The 25,300-nt window shown below is 49.1% G+C and overlaps 2 protein-coding genes across 2 annotated transcripts in view; one reads left to right on the forward strand and one right to left on the reverse strand.

The window, feature by feature from the left end:
• Positions 1 to 3,754: 3,754 nt before the first annotated feature.
• Positions 3,755 to 7,175, reverse strand: Rgs9bp (regulator of G protein signaling 9 binding protein). The gene has a single exon (XM_021169176.1). It carries the CDS (start codon positions 6,813 to 6,815, stop codon positions 6,102 to 6,104), a length of 714 nt encoding a protein of 237 aa, XP_021024835.1. The 5' UTR covers positions 6,816 to 7,175; the 3' UTR covers positions 3,755 to 6,101.
• A 679-nt stretch (positions 7,176 to 7,854) lies between these two features.
• Positions 7,855 to 25,300, forward strand: part of Ankrd27 (ankyrin repeat domain 27) — a 51,275-nt gene continuing 33,829 nt past the window's right edge. The window contains exons 1-5 of the mRNA XM_021167678.1: positions 7,855 to 7,972; positions 13,660 to 13,791; positions 22,282 to 22,392; positions 23,473 to 23,629; positions 24,385 to 24,539. Coding sequence (XP_021023337.1) covers positions 13,690 to 13,791; positions 22,282 to 22,392; positions 23,473 to 23,629; positions 24,385 to 24,539 — 525 coding nt within the window. The 5' untranslated portion in view covers positions 7,855 to 7,972; positions 13,660 to 13,689. The remainder of the gene's footprint in view (positions 7,973 to 13,659; positions 13,792 to 22,281; positions 22,393 to 23,472; positions 23,630 to 24,384; positions 24,540 to 25,300) is intronic.

The raw sequence follows: 25,300 nt of genomic DNA on the forward strand, positions 1-25,300 counted from the left end.
AGAGAGAGAGAGAGAGAGAGAGAGAGAGAGAGAGAGAGAGAGAGAGAGAGAGGATGTGCATGGGTACCTGCAGAGGCCAGAAAAAGGCACTAGAGTCACGGGAACTGGAGTTACAGGCAGCTGTGAGTTGCCCTAAGTGGGTACTGAGAACCAAACCTGTCTCTCCAGCCCATTTTTAAATTATTCTCACCCACCTTTCTCTCCCATTTTATTCATTTGTTTATTATGAGACAGTGTTCCATGTAGCTCAGGGTTGCCTATAAGACACAGTGAAGACTGGCCTTGATCATCCAACCCTCCTATACCTTTTGCTCCTGGCTCCTCCTCCACGAGACCCTAAAATGTTTTTCTGTTTAGAATATAACTCAGTGATAGGAAACTTGCCTAGCATATTTGAAAGGCTCTGTTACAATCTCCAGCGATGCAGGGTGGGGTAGCAGGGGAGAAAGGAAGGTTCTGGTTATTTCTCATTAGACTTCAGAGACTGATTGCTGTTACTTTTTGTCTGTCTGTCTGTCTATCTGTCTGTCTGTCTGTTTGTCTGTCTGTCTGTTTGAGACAAGGTCTTAACCATGTAGCCCTGGCTAACCTGGAACTCTCCATGTAGACCAGGCTAGCCTCAGAGCCCACAGAGATCTACCCACCTCTGGAGTGCTTGGATTTGCCTATAACAAATCTGGTGTGGTGGCAGTGGTGGTGCACACCTTTTATCTCAGCACTCAAGAGGCAGAGGCAGGCAGAGTTCTGTGAGTTCCAGGCCAGCCTGGTCTACATAGTAAATTCCAGGACAGCCAGCTCTATAGAGAGAGACTGTCATGGTTTGAATGAGAATGGCCCACATAGGCATATAGAGTTGGATACTTAGTCCCCAACTGATAAACCAGTTGGGTAGGATTAGGAGACACAGCTTTGTTGGAGGAAGTGTGTCACTGGAAGTGGGCTTTGATGTTGCAAAGCCTGGGGTAGGCCCATTCTCTTTCTGTTTCTGTCTCTGTGCCTGCCGCCTGCCGCCTGCCGCCTGCCGCCTGCCGCCTGCCGCCTGCCGCCTGCCGCCTGCCGCCTGCCGCCTGCCGCCTGCCGCCTGCCGCCTGCTGGTTAGGATGTGAAGCTCTCAGCTACCGCTCCAGCACCGTGCCTGTCTGCTTCCCACCACGATGATAATGGATTAACCCTCTGAAACTGTAACCCCCCCAATTAAACGCTTTCTTTTATAAGGGTGGCCACAGCCACAGTGCCTCTTCACAACCACAGAACAGTAATCAAGACAGAGATTTTGTTTCAAAAAGCAAAACAAATGAAGTCTGTAGGAACATACCCATGTAAACACTCTGATTGTTAAAACTTACATTTTAATAACACAATAGCATTTTCCAGATGATAATAGCATTTAAAGTTTTATTGTAAAAGCAATATAAGATTAAATAAAAACATTGAAAAATTCACAATTCATAACCTCACCACCTTAACAAGTACTTTCATTTCTGTGTATTTCTTTATAGAAACTCCCACACACCTAATACATACATAGCCACGCAAGCAACACTCAACTCTGCTTTCTGGCACCAGAACGTTCAAAAGACTCTTTAAAGTCATCTGACAACAGGAGCTGTCGTTTCGAATATTTACATCAGTCATATAAACTTAAGGTCTTAAAATTCTCAAATACTAAAGAACTAGGGTGTCTTCTCTCTTGTAGTCCTGCAGGGAAAACACCCTGAACCTTCCACAGAATGAGGTGGACATATATAAATGACAGGAGTATCTTTCCAGAAATGTCTACCGTCCCAGTCATAAGCCTTTTGCCAGTTCTCAGGAACCAGAAGACACTGCCTTTGAAGGATGGCTTTGAGCTGTGACGTCCACGGCCAAGCTTCCTGTGGTAATGGCTGCGTACAACTGTACTGCAGAGGAAAGCACGCAGATACCTACAGTTTGGAACCCTCTGGGCTCTTTTTGCATCCGGGTCTGTGGAGAATAAGTCTATCGATGGGGTGTACACTCCACCATTCCAATGTTGGTGAAGAAAATTAAGCATATTGTTTAAAATCGCAAGCCGATAGTGGCCCGTTTGAAGTCCGTTCCCTGAGAGGTTATTAATACTGCGTATTATCTGTACTTCTTACTTATTCACAAACATTGTGGTTAGAACCTGTTGATACAACACGGAGATGTGAAAGCTTTGATTCCATCACAGATCCACCATTACACATTAAGAACACCCCCTGCTCCATGGTAGGGAGCTAGTATAGCCCCCAGACTTTTGAGCAAAGAGCAAGGGCTTGTCTTTACAGTTTCCCAGAATCCCTTGTGGTGGCCTAATGACTGTGAAAACAAGATTGAATTAGTGCACTTTGCATGGCTTGGTATGCAGTGTCCCTGAAGGCCAGAGGAGGGCGACAGAGAGCCTGTAACTGGAGTTACAGTCAGGCATGAGCTGCCCCATATGGGCGCTAAGAACTGAATCCTGGTTCTCTGCAAGAGCAGCACACACTCATACATAACCTGTGAGCCATCTCCCCAGCCCCTAAAACTAAATCAAGACTCAGATTCAGACTTAAGAGTCTGAAGTTTAGTTCCTTGTCTATTTAAATACTATACACGGGCAGCATATACACGTGAACCTCTGTCTTCCCTTTGCATTGCTGCCAGTTGAATCCAGAGCTGTGAAGTGCAGATCAAGCCCACTACTGCTAAGTTGTACCCCAATCCCACGCTTGCTTTTTTAGGGTCTACACTCTATGTGCCCTGAAGCTTATGAGCACTAAGCTTCATTAGTTTTGATTTTTAAAACTAAATACTTGTTATTGTTTTACATGGATTATTTATTTATTTTGTGGGGCAAGGAGGCTGCACCTCTCTGTCTCTCTCTGTGTAGGTCAGAGAACAACTTTTGGGAGCCTGTTCTCTCCTTCCACCGTGTGGATTTCAGGATGGAACGCAGGTGGTCAAGCTTGGCAGTGAGCACCCTTAGCCCAAGCCACCTCACTAGCCTGACTTTTAATCTTTTAAAACTACTTTTCAAATATGTTATTTTCAGTTATGTGTACGTATGTGTATCTGTGTACATGAATGTAGGTGACCACAGAGGCTAGAGGTGCCCAATTTTATAATACATAAAAAAAGAAATCGTCCAGATGGCTGTGGGGGCCCACATCAGTAGCATATTCTGAAGAGGCCAAGGCACGGAGGCTCACCACTTTGAGGCCAGTCTGGGCTACAAAGCAAGGCAGGGTAGCACATGCCTTTAATCCTAGCACTCAGGAGGCAGAGGAAGGAGCATCTAGGAGTTGTCCCAGGAGTTCAAGGGCAGCTTGGTCTATAAACTGAATTCCAGGACAGCTAGGACTACACAGTGAGATTCTGTCTTAGAAAACCAATTATCTGAGCATATTCTTGCTGCATTATGACTACTGTAGTCATTAGCAGTTCACTGCTGACTCATAGCTCACTCCCTTGATAGGTGCCTTGACACCCCGAGTTTTTGCCTTTTTAATATTAGTTAATACATTTGGGGGTGTGTGCAAGGGTTGAATCGGAACCTTCAAGCATACTAAGCAAGTGCCCTGACATTAGGCTATAACCCCAGTTCTCGTTTCATCTTTTATTTTGAGATAGAGTCTAAGTTGCCCAGGCTGGCCTTGAAGTCGCACTCCAGACCAACCTAATTTTGAACGTGTGATCTTTCTGTATCATTGTGAAGTATCAGGCCTGCACAAAACCCAGCCTAACTGATGTATTTTTTTTTCTTGTCAATTATACCAAGTATGAGATCATACCAAATGTCTATAGAAGATGAATTACCTCAACACCCAAGTATGAATAGAACCAGAATTCTATCAGCAAGCTAGCTCACAAACACAAGAAGACATATTAGTTAGAAGATAGCCAGTTTTACAAGGCAAGAGGCGACTTTGCCTATGTCCTATAGCAGCTTTCTTAGACAGCATCATAACACCAAGGAATTCACCTCATGTTTAACGTTTTCAATCTCAGTGAGTTTCCTGGGTTCACAGGTCTACTAGAGGAATGTTTACTTTAAGTCAACCTTTTGCAACATTGCAATGAATTGCAGTCATCTAAGAACCATCACAGGTGGACATCTAATGACCCAGCTCATTAAATATCCAAAGAATGGCTAAGGGGTGCAAAGAGTGGTGGTAACACCCCCTCTTTCTCACTTTCAGAGGTTAAAAAGAAATCCCATTTCTAGCCAAGCAGATCTTTGCTTTTGTCCCACAGACCATTTGAAAGTTAAATGCATCCGCTTTCTCAGTACCACTTCCCCAGGACTATAAAAGAGCCCCTCCAGGGAGACAGAGAACATTTCTCACATCTCATTCTTTACCCGTGGAAAGCAGGGGCCATTTCTGCCTTTTATGGGGAGGATTCTGGCAGTTTGAGCTATGATCTTAAAATTCAGTCTCTATTCAGGAATATAGATTTAAAATGTCTAGTTTTGGTTATGTGCACGTGTGAAGAGTGTGCCTCCATGGGGACAAGTACCTGAGGAATCCAGAAGAGGGTGCCAGACCTCTCCTAGGGCTGGAGTTACAGGCAGTTGTGAACTGCTGGCGGTGGGTGGGTGAATGCTGGGAACAGAACTTGCATGCTCCGCAAGTGCAATACCTGTGTGTGTGTGTGTGTGTGTGTGTGTGTGTGTGTGTGTGTAACAGGGTCTCTCTGTGTAGCCCTGGCTGTCCCGGATATTATGCAGACCAGGCTGCCCTCCAACTCAGAGATCCTCCTGCCTTTACCTCCAAGGATTAAAAGTGTGCACTACTATGTCTCGATACAGTACATACTTCTATCTCTTAAGCCATCTCGCTGGTCCCCAGGGTTTTAGAAAAAAGCAGATGCAGATTCATATTTAGCAGACTACATATACAATGTAAAAGTTCTCTAAGCTTGACTCACTTGGCATCTATGAGCTTGTGGCCCAGTTTCCTTTATACAAAAACAAACAAGCAACCCAACTTTGGTACTAACGTGCTTACATTCTTTCAGATAGTGTGTGTGTGTGTGTGTGTGTGTGTGTGTGTGTGCGTGCACACGCATGCGAGTGTTTAAAGCTCTTTAAATTCCAAATTAAAGCTGTTACATTTTGAACTCAGTTGCCAGGCTCACAACCCCTGGTTACTAGTGATACCAGAATCGCCCTTCCCTGTAACATGGGGTCAGACAGTTGGGCAGCTCTCTAGAAAACTAGCGTTCCTATTGGCTATCGAGTAAATTCCAGGGATAGATAGGATTAAGAGCTTCAAAGAGGATTCCCCAGCCCTCCCTCAAAGGAGGGTCAAACACTGTGGTCTAATTCTGGGATAAAGTAAGCCGGTGAGAAGGAGAACGTGCCTGTTTACATAGCCGTGTGGCCCTTCCCAAAGCAACAATCCTGTTCCTCCCCCATCCGAGGATGAGTATGGAGCGGTCTTCTCTTGAAGCAAGTGTGCAGATACACCACAACCTTCTTGGCTGTGACCCTAAATGGGGTCACGACACAAAACCTCTCATAGCTGCAGCTCCTGGTGACTAATAGGCAGGCTCTGCCAAGTGCAGTAGTGTATCACAGAGAAAGCACTTTGCACGATCCTCTATCAGTACACTCTCCCAAAGCCTAGGCCCCAAAGGATTTAAGTAACAAAACCCACGTGCATCTTACTGCAACTGGTTTCTTGTCTAGGGAACAAAATGTCCCCCTCCCCCACCACCACTATACTTGATACAACCCCACACCTTAACAAAATTGTCTCGTCTAAAACAGAATGAGTGCTACCAACCAGCGTGTGGGCACCAAACTTGGGACATACGTCTTAACCCATCAAACTCAAAGGGATCTGGGGTCAGTCACTGTGGACCGATTTCTATTAATAGGAGGTAAAGCTCCTACAGACATTAGAGGTAATGGCCTGACCGCCCTGTGCTGTTAACTCCTCTTGGGCCAGCATGTTAAAAAACAAAACATGTTTTGCCCAGGCAGAGGTGGGCTTTGAAAGGATCATGTTCATACGAACACATTCAGGCTCACTACCTCTCTCCTTAACGGTTCAAACCCCAAGCCCATGTCCTGGAAAGAAAAGGGGCAGCGGACGACCGTTGGATATCAGTCAGCTCAGCTTTGCAACACATAAGGCGAGGGCCACAGCCACCAACAGCACGGCGCTGAAAACGGTGGCAGCCAGGGCCTTGCTGGGGTCGCAGGGTCCCGCGCGCTCCTCTACCGAAATGCCACCGGCGGAGGACGCGCCGGCACTGGCACCGGACAGGAGTTCGGCGCCTGCCGCTTGTCGCGCCTGTACAGTCCAGCGGGGCACGTTGACTTTCATTTCCATGTCGTCGATCATCTCGCCCACCTGGAGGACTTCGCGCTCCAACTGGGGCAGATCGGCGACATCGAAGTCGCTCTCGGCTTCGTGCCGCAGGCTGCGGGCGCTCAGGGCGCGCGCGGCTACAGCAGAGGAGCCGCCGGCCACCCCAGTGCGAACAAGTGGCCGGCGCGGCGCGTGCAGCGGGAAGGTGGCTCCCAGCGCTAGTGCGCGTTGCATGTCGGCTTCGAGCAGGTCCAGGCAGCCTGAAAAGGCCACCCAGAGCCGCTCAAACTCCGCGCGCTCCTCGGTAGCTAAGCTCCGGTCCCGGAGCGCGACGGTCAACCGGGCGCCGGTGGCCATGGCCAGCTCCCGCGCCTTCTGGCGGGTCTTCTGCAGCTCTTCGCGTAGGTCCTGAGTGTCCGCGGAGCCGCCCACAGTAAGCACTAAGTGATGGTAGCACGCTGTGGTCTTGTTGAGCGCGTCCAGCAGCGCCTTGCACTCCTCTCTGGCCATGGCGCTGCCCTCCGGCGGTGGTACCCCACCTGCACCCTTCAACGTCGTAGGTCGCCTCCAGCCCTGATGCCAGCCTTGAGCAGGGCGGACTGAATGCTCCTCATGTCCTCGCCGCCGTTCTCAACGGAGCTCTCCAGGGACCCTCGAGGTGCGCCTCCGTCGTCCCCACGGGCTGGGGTAGTCTGGTTAGCTTCTCCCCATCCGCTCCTCCATTTCCCCCAGACGCGCTCCGGGTCATGAGTAGTGTCTTTGCACAACTTTCTTTTTCACGGCGGCTCCCTGAGAAGCCCAGAGTGAAGACCCCATCCTTGATCGACCCCAAGTCTCCAAGATGAGCCGCGCGCCTTAGCCCCGGCCAAGGGCAGCAGGATCCAGTTTCCTAGGACACGCCTCCAGCCACCAGTCCAGGCCCTGAGCTTCCTCCGCCCGCTCGCCCCCCCCCCCGCCCCTCCCCGCCTCCAGGCCAGGGGTAGGCGGGGCCCAGCCCAGGTAGATCAAGTGTGGCTTTCCCTCTTCTCCCTACCATGATAATTCTGGAACCTTAGCGCCCTACAAATTCAAGTTTTTTTTCCCCTACTTTGCAGACGAGGAAAAGTGAGACTCGGTAGAAAGAATGCTTAGCTTATCGCAGCCCATGCTAGTGAAGGGAAAGGACCAAGGGACTAGACCCTGTAGGCAACAGAGTAGGGTGGCTCGGAAGACTGGGCACCTCCAATTTGCATCACCAGTAGCACGGGGGATCGACCGAGTAGGATTGTTACTTAGTTGGAGCTCTCTTCTCCATCACAGTCTAACCCCATTTCAGGGGCCCAGCTTGGACCCCACCCCTAATATCAGATCTTCCTTAGGTCCCGCCTCTCGAATTCTGGGCACGCGCACTCCCTGGCTCTGGGCGGGGCTAGCTTGAGTAGGAAGCGCGGAGTCGCCTGGGCCCCACCCCCGACTGAACCAGACTTAATGATTGCTCTATTTATGTGTCAGTCTCGACTAAAACGACCTCTTATTGGACAGACTGGAGCAGGGTTCCGCCCAACGGCGGAGTAAAGAGGTAGGCTGAAGAGTGGAGCCACCGCACCCGGGTGGTGGGCACTCAGGTCCCAGCCCAGGGTCCGGGAGGTGCTGTCGTAGCACAGAGGTGAAACTATGTAGCCTCTTAAGTAAGTGTTTTCTGCGGGTATCCTCCAGCGCCTCCCTACTCTGGGGAACGCCGAGGTCGGGCGGGGCCTGGGAGAGGAAGGGGGAGGGGTTCCCTGCACTGAAGGGGAGCCCCAGGCTGGGCTGATGGGCCCCAGGGGCCCTGACCCGTGGCGGGCTGAGCCTCCCAGCTCTCCCGTTCCTCTGCCGTCCGCATCGCGGCGCGCACGTTGTCCACTGGGTCCAGAGGGACGCCTAGGCGGCGCGGAGAATGCATCTGTTTCTGGGGCACCACGGCAGGCCTGGGTCCCCCGGAGCTGGGACTTGGGGCAGTGGGTAGAGCTGTCTCTCCCAGGCCATGTGGCCTGGGAGGTTTTCCGGTGACCAAACTGAGGGAGGAGGCTGTGTGTTCAGATCCTGGTCTAGGCCAGCTGATTGAGTTTCCGCCGGGGCTGAAAGTGGAAAGGGTATCCCTGCCTGCTTTACACGTGGCCAGGTCCTCTCGTCCTGGAGGTAGAGAAGACTTATGGAAAACTCGGGTACCCAGAGACGTACAATCACTCAGAGTGTGTTCGGTTTCCTGGTTGAAAACGGACTGCCCAGATGCGCGCGCGCCAGGCGGTGCCCCTCCAGCCTCTCCTCCAGCTCCAGGGGACGTGGACACTCAAGGCGGGGTGGGTGGCAGGGGAAGCAAGTGACACATCACCATCTAGGAGTGAGAGGCTTGGGATAAGAGGGCTAGTGAGACTGGACAGAGTTCTCAGTGGCTGGGATTTCTGTTTCATTCTGTGGAGAGATGCTCCTGTTTGCATTAAACACTGTAAACTTCCCATTGATCCGGAGCGAAAGCAGCACATAGTAGGGCTTTGAGAGTCCCCCAGTGCAGGCCGTGGTGGTGTGTCAACCGACAGGATCTAAGGCCCTGAACCCCAGTACTTACTGTCACTCAGGGGTCTTGTCCTTTAGCCAGCTCAGCTGTCCGTTTGCATTCAGAACTTGAATGTTGGGCGACTTAGCCATTCTTGGGGCGGGGTGGGGTGATGATTGCAGCCACGCAGGAGCCATCCACCCCCATGGGTTTTGATAGGGGACTAGGTTTGGGGACCGAATGGGTGGAAGGAGGGAGAACCCATCCCTTTGGAAAGCTGTAGGGCATGGGGAATGATGGGGCTTAGAAAATGGACAAAGGCCAAACACCAAGTATGGATCATTCAGCTTGTTGGGGGGAGGAGGCTTGGAGGTGGGGGGAGAAGGAAAGACAGAGGAATACTGCGTAGGAGTATTGGAGAGGTCACTTGGGTGTGGTTCACCAGGACAGGTATGTGTGCAATTGGGAGGCAGAGGAAGAGATTGGGTAGAGGAGTAGTTGTTGGGAAAGCAGCCAGGGTCTTGAAGTTGGCTGAAGGTGTATTCCTGGGTTAGACCTCGGGAGAGCTCCTCCAGCCTTGATGCCTCACCTGAGTCATACAGCAAGCAGCATTTCTAGGCGAGCAGCAGTGGTGTCTGCACAGGGCCTGGGGTCAAGGTCATGACTGGGCCTCAATGTGCTTACTGGACTGTGCTAGCCTCATACCAAACTGCTGCAGGCTTTTTGTTATTGATTTGTCCCGGTGCCACTCAATGATTTTGTGCTGTTAGGACACTCCCTGGTTATTAGCCAGTGACATTAGGTTGGTGTCCAGTATCATCTTCCTCTCCAAGGGGTGCCAAGGAATATGACCAACTGATTATAGATGACAGACTTAGAGAGGAGTCAGTTCAGGGGAATCTGGATTAAGGTGTTACGAGGTTGGCCATTTTAGGGAGCTACTAAGTACCGGCCCTCTAAGTGCCTGAAATCCTGGCAGGGAGATGGGTGCATGGCTGTTCCATCTGTAACTCCCGGGAGCAGGGTGATGGGGTCAATCTGAGCAGAGACCATACCCCTTAACTGGCTCCCTGATCGTTTCTCCCTAACACCACAGGTTCCAGTGCCACCGTGTTTGACCAGCTTTGAGCACTTTGTTTATTTTTACCTGTGTGGCTGCTGTCTGGGATTAACCCTTCCCCTACCTGGTAGAGACAGCTGTCCTCTTGCTTCCTCTTGGCCTCCAAGTGAGCTGAATGTGGGTGTTAAAGCTGAGTGCTCTAACGTGGGGTTTATGGACAATATAGCCCCATCTGTAAATATCACAAGGCCAGAAGGACTAGGGACCAGAAAGCACAGACTACATCCCTGTGCTTCCGTTGATATTAAAAAAAAAGATGGCTAGAAACTGTTCCCGTTTTGTTCCCAACCCTACCCTTCCCTTTGCATCACTTAGAGAGCCTTGCTCATTGCTTGGATAGCATGCCTGGTTAGGGTCTTTGGTTCCGAACCTCTAAGGGTTCCTGTAACACTTGGCAGGGAGTACATTTCTGAGAGGCATAGACTCCCCATGCTGGATTTTGCAGAGCAGGGCTGTGCGCAGTCTCCAGATGGTCCCTGACTACCCAGACTCATCTGGTTTGTCAGGACAGCTGAAGACCACAAAACCATACCTCAGTGTGCATGCTATCTCCTGAAATGTTCAGACTTTCTCCGTATGGCTGTCTTGTTCACAGGGTAACTCACGTTCATGGGTATTTGGCAGTTCTGACTAGTGCTGTCAATTTTCATTGGAGGTCTGTTAGGGATGGTCAGGAGCCCCCTGGTCTTGGATTCTTAAGACTTCTTATGAACTGTACTCAGGACCTCCTGAATCCTTAGCATTGCTTTGGTCCACATCTCAGTGTCTCCCCCATTCCCTGCTATGCCTTTTCCTTTCTGGCCATATCTCCTTGCTGAGGAGTGATGGTTTGAGTGCTTTGCCAGTGTCACGTGCCCTTCCCCAGCTTTATCTCGCCATCACGTACATCCTGTTTCTCAAGTGGTTTTTATCCGAAGCATCTTCAGCTGTCATACTCTGCCCCATGGAACCAGCTATCGGAAACCAGAAGAATGCTATTCCCTTGTGACTCTGTCCCCCCAAAATTGCATTCTCTGCTTCTCTTGGGGAATCATGAGAGGATTATCTGGCTCTGGCAGTAATTGAATTCAATGAATCAAACACCTGAACCATTGCCAGGGTCTCTCTGGGGGCCCAAAGGAGGATTATTTACACCCATTTTATTTTCTTTTAGGTTCTTTTTTATTTATTTATTTTTTTTAAAGAAATGACCTACAGATCTTGCTAGATCCTAGGTCTCTCTTTTTTTTTTAAAGATTTATTTATTTATTATATGTAAGTACACTGTAGCTGTCTTCAGACACTCCAGAAGAGGAGGTCAGATCTTGTTACAGATGGTTGTGAGCCACCATGTGGTTGCTGGGATTTGAACTCTGGACCTTCGGAAGAGCAGTTGGGTGCTCTTACCCACTGAGCCATCTCACCAGCCCAGGTTCTTTTTTAAAAGTTCCCTTAGATCCTCCTGTGGGAGGAGTTAAGGCCCCAGTGAGAAGAGTCCCCAGTGGGGCCAGTAGTCAAGCCAGCTCTTACTGGGCCAAGAGATTTGGTGATAGGCCTGTGTGGCTCTTTGTCAGGTAGACTTTTCCATCTGGGTCGATGGAGTTTACAGCCTTGTGTGTATGTGTAGAAGTCAGAGGACAGGAGCTGGAGGGGTGGCTCAGTGGTTAGGGGGAGGCACTGGAGAGGTGGCTCAGTGGTTAGGGGGAGGCACTGGAGAGGTGGCTCAGTGGCTAAGAGCACTGGCTGCTCTTGCAGAGGAGCCTGTTTCAGTTGCCAGCGCTTACGTGGTGGCTCACAACCATCTAGAACTCCAGGGGGTTTTGACGCCCTCTTGTGGCTTCCACACGTACCAGGCACTCGCGTGGTTCACAGTCGTATATGTTGACAGCAAAACACCCGTGCACTTAAAATAAATAACGAAAATAATAATTTAGAAGAGAAGTTAGAAGACAGCTTGCAGGAGTCAGTTCTCGCCTGGGGATGGAACTCAGGCCATCAGGATTGGCAGCAAGTGCCCTCATCCACTGAGACGTCTGTCTCATAGGCCACATTCATTTTAATTTTAAAGTAATGATTATTTATTGAAAGTGTATTTCGGATAGGTCATAATATATAAACTGTTGAAAACCAGTTTTAGCTGTTTTTTTTTTTTTTTTTTTTTTTTTTTTTAATGTGGCTACTAGACATTTATATCATGTACTTATCAGGCATGGTATGCACACCTGGAGTCCCAGATACTTAGAGAGTGGGGTTACGAAGATCACATGAACCCAGGGGTTTGAGGTGAAATAAAAACAAGTACAGTTGGCCGGCAAGGTGGTGCATTCAGTAACCTTAAATCCATCCCCATGGCCTGCCCTGCCCACATTTTGGAAGGAGAGAACCAAGTCCCAGAAGTCACCCTCTGACGGTCACATGCACACGTGTTGCTCACACTCCACACCCGTGTGCAAAAGCAAAAAAAAAAAAAAAAAAAAAAAGTAGAAAATGTAATAACTCAAAACAAACCAAATACACTAAAAATATCTATTTGAAAATGTAATAATTCAAAATGAAACAAAGGCAATAAGAATTTCCATGTGGCTGTATGGTCTGTATCTATAATTCTATTTTTTTTTTCCCTACCTCTTTTTAAGCAGCCCAGTCTAGACCATTGAAACCGAGTAGGGCGAAGAAATAGGACGGACACACACAAGGACTTGGGAGTATGGCGCAGACAGCTTTCCCAACTGGTGTGTGAAAGAAAGAGACTGTGCCAAAAGCGATGTTGGGACAATCAGCTTACCATATGGAAAAGTGAAATTAGCTGCCAATTTATAGCGTATGCAAAAATAAAATCCAGATGGGTTGGAGATGGGAATGTGAGACAGTTTAGGGTTTTTAGAAGTTCCAGGGGCTATGCTTGTGAAATTGGAGGGGTCCTGGTTGCAGGAGGCCTTTGCTGTGTAACCAAGTCAGAATGTGAGAGCTCCCAGCTACCCTCATTTCGTTACTCTCTGGATGTTTTCCTTGGCATAACTGTGAGGCTGCATTTTGTTCCCGCATGGCTCAGTTCATTAGCTCACATGGGCTCCTCTCTCTCCCCGACATGGGTTTTTCCTTACTTGGGCTGTTTCCCAGCATGCTGTCTTGGGGTATATTGAGAATGAGGGCGGGATATACAAGGCCCCTCGAGGCTGATGCACAGAAACTGTAGCCAGTGAAGTCAGGCCACAGGGCTGGCTCAGGATGAAAATAAGTGGAGAAAGCTGGACATGGGGTGCACTCTACTACAGTCCCAGAGCTGGGGACACTGTGGTAGGACAGTCCCAGAGCAGAGGGGAACTCAGTAGGAGGATCCTGATTTTGAGGTCAGGTTGGGCTGCATACATAGTGAGGCCTTGCTTCAAGCAAAGTAACAAAACCCAAAGTGGTTGGGCATTTAGGTCATTGGTAGATTGCCTTGGGCTACATCCTTAGAGCTCTGGGGGCGGGGCGGGGAAGAGGGGGCAGGGGCGGGGCTGCGCACTCGCACATGCATGTGTTTGTGGGTAACCACAACCAAAAAGCACAAAAAGGCAAAAAGACACAGCCAGCTATGCCAGTTAAGGTGGCAGAGGTGTTTAATCCTAACTCTTGGGAGGCAGAGGCAGGTGGATCTCTTTGAGTTCAAGGTCAGCATGGTCTACAGAGTGAGCTCCAGGTTTACTGGCACGTGGTGAGGGCCTTGTCTCTGTTCACAACTTTTCCCTCCCTTGTTGCAGGAAGCTCACTTGGATCCCCCTGAAGTCCCTATGGCTCTATATGATGAAGATCTCCTGAAAAACCCTTTCTACCTGGCCCTTCAGAAGTGGCGCCCTGACTTGTGCAGCAAGGTGGCCCAGATCCATGGCATTGTAAGTCTACAGGCCTTCACACGTGAGCAGTGTCGGCAGTGTCGGGAGTGTGGCAGGTGAAGGGGATATTTAGAGGAAGTCAGTTGCAGAGCTGTGGAGTTAAACGAAGCCCTGTGCTGTCCCTACCCCCCCGGGAGGGGGTGGTTACCCAATGTTGGATGTGTGGTTGAACAGTGAGGGGCCACCTCAAGCTCCTTCCTGGATGAAGCGTCCTGAGACTGACGCGGGCTGCCTTAGGGTGTCTATTGCTGGGATTAAACACCATAACCAAAAAGCAAGTTGGCAAGGAAAGGGTTTCTTTGGCTCCTACTTCCATGCCACTGTTCCTCACCGAAGGAAGTCTGTGCAGGAGCTCAGACAGAGCAGGATCCTAGAAGCAGGAGCTGATACAGAGGCCATGGAGGGTAGCTTACTGGCTTGTCTCACATGACTTGCTCAGCCTGCCCAGGGATGGCATTGCTCAAAATGGACTGGGCCCTCCCCCATCAATCACTAATTAGGAAAATACCTTACAGCCAGATCCTATGGAGGCATTTTCTCAATTGAGGTTTCCTCCTCTCAGATGATGCCGGCTTGCTCCGAGTTGACCTAAACCAGCCAGCACATCCTGGGTTGTCATCCTGTCTCCAAACCCTTGCCCCTCACCTATGGTAGATCCTACCTTTGTCCTGGTACTCAGCGCTCTTATCTCCTTGTTGACTGTGAGTGCGCAGTCCTCCTTGGGTATCGGTCCTCCCTGGTGCTCAGCAGTCCTCCTCTGTTCAGCTGGGTGCTCTCCTATGGAATCAGGGAGCATGTGAATGTACACAGCGTGGCATGGTTAGGTTTAAATGCTCCTCAGTTCAGAGCACTTATGGCTTCCGCAGAGGACCCAGGTTCAGTTCTCAGCACCAGCTTAATAATTAACTCAGAATATGTCATCTTGGCACACCTACAATAACCTGAGGAGAAAGTGCCAATTGAGGAATTATCTGGATAAGGCTGGCCTGTGGCTGTGTCTCGGGGGAGGATTGTCTGTTTGTTAATTGGTTCAGGAAGACACAGCCCACTGTGCGCTACATTGTTTCATGAGCCTTGGACTTCAGAAGAGTGAAGAAAACACATAAGAGGCAGCAAGCAGGAAGCATGGTGCACCTGTCTCTCGCTGTTTGACCTTGGGCGTAATGGGACTGTCTGCTAGATTTCCTGGCTCCACATCCACACTCCCCTCTTCCCCCCAGTGATGGACAGTACCTGGAAATTCTAAGTCAAGTAAATCGTTTCTTCTCCTATGCCGCTTTCGGTCAGGATTTTTTATCCCAGCAACAGAAATGAAACTAAGCAATAGCCGCGTCTCAGAAGCCTTCAGGGTGGGGCCCGGGAGCAGGAATAGAAGAAGCATTTGGGAGCAACTGTGGTGTCGGGAACCTGTGCCGCCTGGAGTGGGCACCCCCATGTCTTGGTGTTGCAGATCTTCCCAGTACTTGGGTTGGGAGCTTTAGTCAGTTTTCTTGATAAAAGTGACAAAATGCTTAGCAGAAACCACCTATTGGAGAAGAGTTGGGTGTTGGCCAGTGGTGGCAGAGCTTTCTGTCCGTATCGAGACTGTTGACCCTGGACCTGTGGTGAGTGGAACATTGTGTGGTAGTGGGAGTCTGTGATGCAGGATGTTCTTCACCTCAGGATCAGGAAGGAAAGAGTATGAGAGGGAATAGGGGCCAGCTTAGTCCACAGAGGCATGCCTCCCAATGTTCTGCTTCGACCAGGTTGGGCCCCTCCACAGCCTAAGCTGTCAGGTCCTTCTCAAAAGGGCCACCAAGCCTCTAACACGTGAGACTGCCTGTTAGGGAACATTCAGTATTGCACGTTAGTGGTTGTCCTGGTTTGTGTCTCTGTCTATCATGAAGGGAAGGTGGGGCAGGAACTCAAGGCAGGAACTGAAGCAGAGACCACAAAGGAGTGCAGCCTTCTGGCTTCTTCTCCATGGCTTGCTTAGCTGCTGTCCTATGCAGCCCAGGATCACCTGCTCAAGGATGACACTGCCCACAGTGGGCTGGCCCTCTCACATCAGTTGTAGATCAGGAAAATGCCCACAGTCCAATATGACGGAAGCCTCTTTCCAGCTGAGGTTTCTTCTTTCCAGATAACTCTAGCTTGAGTCAAGTTGACAAAATGACAACCAGGGCAGCTGCTGCTGCTGTTTCTTCTTCTTCTTCTTTCTTCTTTCTTCTTTCTTCTTTCTTCTTTCTTCTTTCTTCTTTCTTCTTCTCCTTCTCCTTCTTCTCTTCTTCTCCTCCTCTTCCTTCTCCTTTTTCTCTTTTTCTTCTTTCTTTTTATTCTTTCTCCATCCTCCTCCTCTTCCTCCTTTTCCTCCCTTCCTCTTTCTTCTTTTCCTTTTTCTTCTTCTTCTCCTTCTTCTTTCTTCTCTCTTTTTCTTCTTTCTTTCTCTTTCTCCTTCCTCCTCCTCCTCTACATCTCCCTCCTTTTCCTCCCTTTCTCTTTCTTTTTTTCCTTTTTTATTTTTTAAAATCAGTGCCAAGGAGGAAAATCAGGATTTTGTACATGCCAGGCAGGTACACTACCACTGAGCCATTGCCTGGTACCCCTCACTGGGAGAGTTTAAGCAAGTGCTCCACCACTGAGCCACGCCCCTAGCCCCTCCCTGAGGGATTCTAGGCAGGGGCTCTACACTGAGTCATGCCCCCAGCCTCTCACTGGGAGATTCCAGGCAGGGGCTCTATCATTGAACTATCCTAGTATCTCTTGTGTGAATTTGTGTGAAGGCAAATCTATATGTACATGTGGCAGTCACGGGACAGCCTCAGGTGACATACATTCCTAATACTACATAGCTCTTTTGTTTTTGATATTGAGTCTCTCATTGGATCGGTGCACACCTATGCAGCTAGGCTGACTAACCTACCGTCTGAGGGTTCTCTTGCCTCCTCAGTGCTCAGAGTTCATATATGCTCCACCAGACCTGTTTTGTCTGTTTTTTTCACATGAGTTCTGGGGGTTAAGTTGAAGTCCTGCACCTCACTGACCGAGTTAGCCTCAGTTTCTTTTTCCACACTTCCTTTTAAGTTGAGCGCACCGAGCATGTTGTGTTGTCCTTGACTCTGCTTGGGAAGTCCCTGTTGGCTTCTGTGTCCTGCTCCCTTCTCACCTCACTGAGCTTCTGCTTCTCTTCTCCTGTGGTGACTTGCTCGGGTCAGGCCTCCGAGGATTTGCACCAAAGGAGAAGTTTAGCTAGCTCAGGCCAACCTCCGGTTGCTGGTAGCTTTTCTGGAAAACCAGAAGTGACTGCTGTCTTGTTTCTGCCCACAGGAGCCTCCTTCTCTAGAGGCTTGTTCTGGGTTTTAGGATTAGTATTTTGCTTCATGTGTTTTAGCCAGAGACTTTTGGTCTCTCAATTTGGATTTTGGAAGCCATAGAATTCATTATACAAAAAATAAAAATTGGAGGCGGAACATGACAAAACAGGCCAGTAACTCCAACACATGAGTTTTGAGTAGCATATGTTACCTAGTGGGACTCATCTCGTAAAACTCCAATAAATAAGTAAAGAAACAGACAAGGGGATGAAGAGAAGGCTCGGTGGCGAGAGCATGTGAGGACCCAAATTCATTACTGAGATCCCAGCTGTTATGTGCACCATGGCGCTCAGCCCCATCTTTTGAAGTAGGACTCTGCTCCAGCCCTTTCCGAGAGCCACAGACCCACCTGGCCCACTCTGGGTGGCGATCCGCTTCAGGCCTTCCTTGGCCCGTTTGGATGAGGCCAGTTTCCCTGCAGGAGTTAACTGTGGGATGAACCACTCTGCCAGAGTACTCAAGGGTAGGGCTGAAGCTGGGTGACTCGCTCTGACCCCCTGTTGTTCAAAGCATGGGCAAATGGGTCACAGCTGTTCACTGTGCAGTGTGATCTACATGGTTGTTAGCACAGTGAATGAAAAAAAAAATAGAACATTGCAATTGCTTCTAGAAAGTTCCTTATCCTTTCTGTCACTTCTGAGAGAGCAGTGTGGGATCAGCAGCTTTGTGCTTAGTTTCTGCCCCAGGAGTTTGCCACTGGGACCACATCATTAACTTTTCTTGTTGCCACGACCAACCTAAGGAGGGAGGGTTGGTTTGGAATCGGTTTTGGAAGATTATGTTCCATCCTACCGGAGTAGTCACGATGGCTGGAGTGTTTGCAGAGGCATCTCTACGTTATGGAGGAACAGGAAGCAGACTGCTGAACCGGAACCAGTTACAAACAGCCATGCCTTTCCAAGGCCCCGCCTTAGTGACCTGCTTCCACTCTCTAGCCTCCGCCCCCTAAAGATGCCATAGACTTCTAGACAGCATTGCAAGCTGTGGACAAAGCATTTAAGATGTGAGCTGTGGGAGACATCTCAGATTCAAACCATAACCATGGGACTTTAGAAAAAAAAAAAAAAAGGATAAATTCACCGTTTTAAAAACTGTCTTGGGGTTGGAGAAATGGCTCAGTGGTTAAGAGAAGAGCTCTGGCTGATCTCAGAGGACCCACGTTTGATTCCCAGTCATTACCTGGTGGCTCACAACCGTCTGTAACTCCAGTTCCCATGGATCTGATGCCTCTGTTCTGGCCTCTGTGGGCAGTGTGTGGAAACGCAGCACACAGGCGTACGCATAGGCAAAACACTCAGACATTTAAAATAAAAATGACGGAGTAATAAATGTATTTCTGTAGTATCAGCCATCTCTGACACTTTCCCCTACATACAAACTGGCATGATACCCTGCTCGGCCAGTCTGCAGTAGCACGGGTGTGGCAGCTGAGGGGGAAGGCTGACCCGGTCTCCTACCTGGCCCAGCCACTGCTGGAGCTGGCTTCCTTCCAGGGCTTCCTTGCCTGGGAGGACTCTTCTTCCTGCCCCCTGGTTGCACCATGGAAATGCCTCCTCCCGCACCCCTCATCTCTCAGTCACAGGGACCTGGTGACACCCACCTTGTTCTAATACTCACCTCTGTGCTTATTATCCAGGCTAATAATGCACCTGGGGCTTTCTGAGAGTGGCTTGGGCAGGTCTCTCTCCAGGGACTCTTGTCCACGGACAGCTGTGTCCTGACTTTGTAAGAGAGATATATAATTAAGGTCTACCACCAAGGTGAGACATCACGCCCCCCCATGACTCATTTTCGTTCATCTGGTTGGGTAAAATAAATTTATATGGGCTACTTACAGGGCTTTGGGTCACTACTGATGGCTACATTTTCTTAAGTTGACAACCCACTGATTTTTTTTTTTTTGAGATTCCCATTTTATAATGACTCTAAGCATAGCAGAATTTATACAGACTTAGATCCAGCCACTTCCCTGTGTCAAAGTGAAACAGGTGACTATAAGCTCAGACAATGCCAGGCTTGGGAAGAGTTACTTGATCATTATCAGAGGTTCTGCTGGACCCAGCAAACACTGTGCAGCTGTGGGCACATTGTCTCACCGCAGTCTGTTTCAGAGAGCGGCTAAATGGTGGCTTGCTGCACATTGGAGTCTCTCACTGGGAGGTGAAGGACTGGTTTGTAGGGAGTGTCTCATATAAGCATCACCTGTCAATAAAGCCTATGGCCAATGAGCTGAGGCAGGAAATAGGAGGTGGGACACTGGCAGGAAGAGAGAGGATTCTGGGAAATAGTGAGAGAATAAAAGAGAGATTTGCCTGGGAACTAGGGGAGACTGACGGAAACCAGCAAGTAGCAGAACTGAGAATAGAATGAAGAGAGAGATTGGAATGAGATGCTGAGGAGATGCAAAGAAGATGCAAAGAAAGAAGTGGCCAGGACCGAAGAGAGGTAACTAACCAAGTGGTAGATATAAAATAGTTTTCATGGATTAACTAAGTTATGAGCCGGTTGGGGAATGAGCTGAAGCCTATGGCCTAGGCATTTATTGATAAATAATCAGTCTCGGGGTCGTCATTCTGGCAGCAGGGGCTGAAAGGAAGAGCAGATCATCTCTTTTTACACTGGCTCATGACAACTGCCTTGAGAAAGTTGTCCAAGTTTCTGGTGTGACTTAGAGGATGGGTCCATTTGCTCATCAGAAAAATTAGAAGGCGGCAGGTAGGTACCCGAGGGAGAGGAGCTAGAGTTCCAGGCTGGCCTGGGCTACACAGTAAGACCTTCTCTCAAAACAGCGGCGACAAAAAGCAAGCAAACAAGCTAAATAAATAAGGGTTAGGACTGTCTATAGCTTATTAGTGGGGGGGCTTTCTGTAGTAGGGGATCCTCTCCCTTGAAATGGAAGGGGTTAGCCTCCCATCCAAGTCTGTCAGGAAACTGGGGAAGGGCAAGTGTGTGAAATTGCAGGGTCTCCCGTTCAGTCAGTGAACCTACTCTGTCTGGCATGCTTGGCGATCCAGCATGGCGGGTGCTGGGCACGGGAAGGTGTGCCGGCAAGCCAACAGGATGTACATCTTACTAGGGTGGCATTTCCCAGGGCGCACACAAGTTCCTGGTCCTGTGGAAGTTGGATGAAGGCCAGGAGCAGGCCTGTTCCATGGATGGATGTTGTGTTCTCCTCCTCAGTGCAGCAGCGGTGGCCATGACAAAGCCTCTGAGTCTGACATTACATGCCCCCAGAACTGCTTCTAAGCATCCTCTGGCCGGAACCCACTCTCCGGCTTTGAGATCTTCTGTGTGTGCACTTAGCGTGAGCTGCACTTTTTGTGTAGTCCTGAGGCCCCATAGAGCCAGCCGGAAGTTGTTTCCTATTTTGAAATTGATTTACCCAGAGGCCTCCCTTTAGTTTTAGATGAAGCTTTCAGATCTGAGGGGCCTGGAGAGATGGCTCAGCAGTTAAGAGCTCTTGCAGCTCAGCTCAGTCATAAAGTTCGGAGTTTGGATTCCGGCACCCATATCAGCTGGCTGAGAAATGCCTGTAACTGCAGCTTTCAAGGAATTGGACAATCAATCTCAGCCTCTGTGGGCACCCAAACACATGTGCTAAACAAATAAAGTTGAATCCATATATATATATGTATATATATATATATATATACATATATACATGTGTATATCAATATGTGTGTGTGTATGTATACACACACACACACATATATATATATATATGAACAAATGCATACAATTTTTTCCCAGGTAGGCCTCAAATGACTGAGGCTGACTTTGCACCAGTCAGCCCCCTGCTGGGCCCCTTTGAGTGCTGGGTTACAGGCATATGCCACTGTCTGCCTTTTCTTCAGTGCTGGAATCTCACAAGGGAATTCAGCAAGAGCTACAGAATAGAGTTTAAATACATAAAAGGAAGTCTTATTTTCCTTGAATATAAACAGTGAAGACATAAATATCAGAAATTGAACATTTGGGCCAGAGCAGAGGCCCATTGGTTAAGAGCACTTGCTGCTCTTACAGAGGCGAGGGCCTGAGGTCAGTTCCCACCACACACATGGAGTCCTAATGGTCTGGAACTCCGGTTCCAGGGATTCAGCATCATTTTTCTGCCCTCTGTGGGTACTGAATGCAACTAGTGCATAGATACCCATTCGGGCAAAATTTGTACAATGAATTAAAAAAAATGTTTTTAAAATAATGTTTTTAAGAAGAAAAAAAAAGGCCGGGCATGGTGGCGCACGCCTTTAATCCTAGCATTAGGGAGGCAGAGGCAGGTGGATTTCTGAGTTCGAGGCCAGCCTGGTCTACAAAGTGAGTTCCAGGACAGCCAGGGCTATACAGAGAAACGCTGTCTTGAAAAACCAAAAAAAAAAAAAAAAGAAGAAAAAAAAGTAGGAGGTAATTAGAGAAGTTTGAAGTGGGCATTTGTACATAATAATGCACTATGGTTCTGCTTTTGATTTTCATTTATTTTTTTTAGATTTATGTGTATATGTGTGCATATCAGTGTGTGGGTTTGTGCATGTGTGTGCAGTGCCCCCAGAGGCCAGATGAGGGCGATGGATCCCCATGACTGACATGGGTGCTGGGAACTGCTGGGTGGTCTCTCCAACCCCGTGTTCCATTTCTTAAAAAGAAGGCTCATCGTTCAGAAATGCATTCCTAAAAATATATATGGATGAGTCACTTCTCTACCTTAAGTAATTTTCTGGGCTTTGCTTCAAAATAACCTAGAGATTACGTATAGAAAGCTATGGCCCAGGACCGGACACTGAATTCCTAATTTTTGAAGCTGGATGAAGGACATGCGGGGCTCACCATATTGTTCTCCAGTCTACAAATTAAACAAGTTGAGCTGGGTGTGGTGGTACGTGCCTTATATATTGGCACTGGGAGGCAGAGGCAGGTGGATCTCTGTGAGTTTGAGGCCAGCCTGGTTTACATAGTAAATGTCAGGACAGCCAGGGATAAAAGAGACCCTGTCGCAAAAGAATGTTTTTTAAAAAAGAAAGAGATGAAACAAGTTAGGGCTCATGAGGTGGATGTGGGGGGGAGTGGCAGGGAAGAAGAGAGACAGACAGACAGACAGACACAGCACTCTGTCCACCAATCACTAAGCTCCCTTCTCCTCTAGGTCCTAGTGCCTTGCAGAGGAAGCCTGCCGGGCAGTGTGCAGGCCTCCTGCCAGTTCGAGTCCTATGTTTTGGTACCCACGGAAGGACACTTTCAGACCTTAGATGGAAAGGTACTCACTTCTTCTAGGGTGGCTCGGGATTGATGGGGGTGGGGTGGGACAGACAGAGACAAGATGACCCTGTTTTTCCAGCCTTTCACATTGTTGGCATCAAATATTGATTTTTATTTGTACATAGCAGCTTTTGGAAAGGGTTATGGGTCCTCCGTCTTTATTAGGGAGCCTTTGAGACAGGCGGCCATGGTAATAGTGAGTAGCACCCAGACTCTGTCATGGGAGGTGTGGTGGGACTGGAGTTCTTCCCTCCTTCCCTCAGCCAAGGGAGTCATCTACCTGTATGTTGGGGGCCCCTGGAGTACCCCTTCTCAGGTCTGTATCCCACTAAGCTATTTCTTTTGTTATGGTTGTTTTTTCGAGACAGGGTCTCACCGTGTAGCTCTGGCTGGCTTGGAACTCACTTTGTAGGACAGGCTGGCCTTGAACTCAGGGACATCGGCTTGTCTCTGCCTCCCAAGTGCTGAGATTAAAGGCATGTACCACCACACCTAGCCCATATATTATTGATTTTTGAGACAGAGTTTTGCTGTCTCAGGCTTTATGTCCCAGGCTGGCTTGGAAGTCATGATCCTCCTGCCTCAGCCTCCCAAGTGTTGAGATCACAGGCCTGAGCTGCCGTGTCCAGCTGTGTGCGTGCATTTTGTTGGTTTTCTAACGGAAGCAGGTAGAACCTAAGAGGTAGACGTTTCATTTGCACTCAGCTGGCCCCATCCCCCCAACTGATGCACAGTCAGGGGTCCAGGCCACCCTAAATTACTCTTCTCACTGGGGTTGCTCTGCAGTCTGACCCAGGGCTGGAACACGTGGGGTTTGTAGATACCGCGGCAGATCAGAGAGGGTGAGGGTTGTTATCAGCCTGCTCAGTTGGTTGACATCCCTCTGTGGCTCATGAGGCCTGGCACGTAACTATCACAGATTTTTCTCACCACATCTGTTCCTTGCCTCCTAGTCATGTGTCCAGCTAACCCACACTGGGGTGGAGTAACAGGCTCTGCCTAAATACTTCCCAAGAGGTGGCTACAAGGGTCCCGGTGGCCACCCTAGGCTGGTCCAGTGAGGTTTTCTTCATTCCAGGCTGTCATCATTGAAGGAAACAGGATTAAGCTAGGAGCAGGTTTTGCTTGCCTTCTCTCTGTGCCCATCCTCTTTGAAGAGACTTTCTACAACGAGAAAGAGGAGAGTTTCAGCATTCTCTGCATTGCTCATCCTTTGGAGAGGAGAGAGACTTCAGGTACCGAGGGGGGACTGATCTTTTCTCTCGTGCATGTGCACGCACATCATTCCCCGCGCCCCCGAACCCCCCCCCCCGGCTGCTAAATGCTTGAATGTCACACACACAGAAATATCAGAGAGCCCATTAGAGACCTGCCTAACTATAAAAGTCCCCTTTGGGACTTGATCTATGTCTTCCCTTGCTAAGGCGATGTGCAGATTGGGGCTGCCTTGGCGGATATGATAGGACTCAAGTCCAGAGGCCTCGGCGCTCTAATCAACCCTTGAGGAAGATTGTCCCTGGAGCTGTGCAGAGCTGCAGTGCTGGCTGAGTCTGGGCTCAGCCTCGGGACTTAGCTCTGTGTTTTATTAAACCAGCTACACCTTTGCCTCTCTGAGAGCTCATTGGTTTTCAATGGATTGTTTAGTTGCCCCAGGAAACAGCACAGACCCTGTGCCAAATGCACCATGACACCGAATTGTCAGGAGCCAGCTTCACCTCAGCCCCATGGGTTGTCCCTTGGGTCACATATCACTGGCATTTCGTTTCCTGAAAAGACCTTGTGTGGCTTTCTGGACTCTATGCTCTCCTGCAACTGGGATGTTCTTGGACAGCAGTTTCTTTACCTTCTTCCCTGGTCCTTGGCCATCCTCTCTTGGAAGCGTGTGTGTGTTCTAGATCTTTCTTTCTGGAACAGGGACACCCCCACCCCACCCTCATTGTTTAGGAAACGGAAAACTCTAGCCAGCCTGACCCTCACTCTCCTTTCTCAGAAGAACCTTCAGCGCCCGCAGATCCTTTCTCCCTGAAAACCATCGAAGATGTGAGGGAATTTTTGGGAAGACACTCAGAGAGATTTGACAAGAACATCGCCTCTTTCCACCGGACCTTCCGAGAATGTGAAAGAAAGAGCCTCCGCCATCACATAGTTAGTATCCGTACTCTCATTCTGGCCACTGTCACTCACTCCAGTGCCATTAGTCTGTCTGCTCCAGAACTCCCCTGGGTACTCACTGCATGGTGGGAAATTTTTTTTTTCAATGTTTCTACTATACAAAGTAGCATAAGGCCCTTCAGGAAGTGAAAAATCTTTGCAAAGTCTAAAAATGAATATCAGACAGAAACTATAACTTCCACTGACTGTGGCCATCTGTGTTAACCTCAAAGAGAACTTTCCCCCATATACACTTTAAAAAAAAAAAGTTGAGAGCCAGAAGTGTTCAGTGGGTAGAAATGCTCACCACGCAAGATGGACAGCTTGGTGGATAGCTTTCACGTGGGTGGGACATAAAATTTGGACACAGTGGCATGTGTCCATAACCTCAGTATACTTAGGAGAGGAGATGAGAGCTGGAGACTTGGAGAATCCTCCAGAAACGCATGAGCCAGCCAGCCTGAAGTACTCATCACTGTGGCAAACAGCAAAGAGAGGTCCCGCCTCTAAGCTAGGCGGAAGGTGAGAACTGGTACCAGAGGTTGACCTCTGACCTCTGCACACACAACTATGTAAACACATAAAATCAGTATGTTAAAAAGTGGAGGGTTAGGTGGGCGTGGTGGCGCACGCCTTTAATCCCAGCACTCGGGAGGCAGAGGCAGTCGGATTTCTGAGTTCGAGGCCAGCCTGGTCTACAAAGTGAGTTCCAGGACAGCCAGGGCTATACAGAGAAACCCTGTCTTGAAAAACCA

This window comes from Mus caroli, chromosome 7 (assembly GCF_900094665.2).
Source record: "Mus caroli chromosome 7, CAROLI_EIJ_v1.1, whole genome shotgun sequence".
In the NCBI taxonomy this organism is placed as follows: domain Eukaryota; kingdom Metazoa; phylum Chordata; class Mammalia; order Rodentia; family Muridae; genus Mus; species Mus caroli.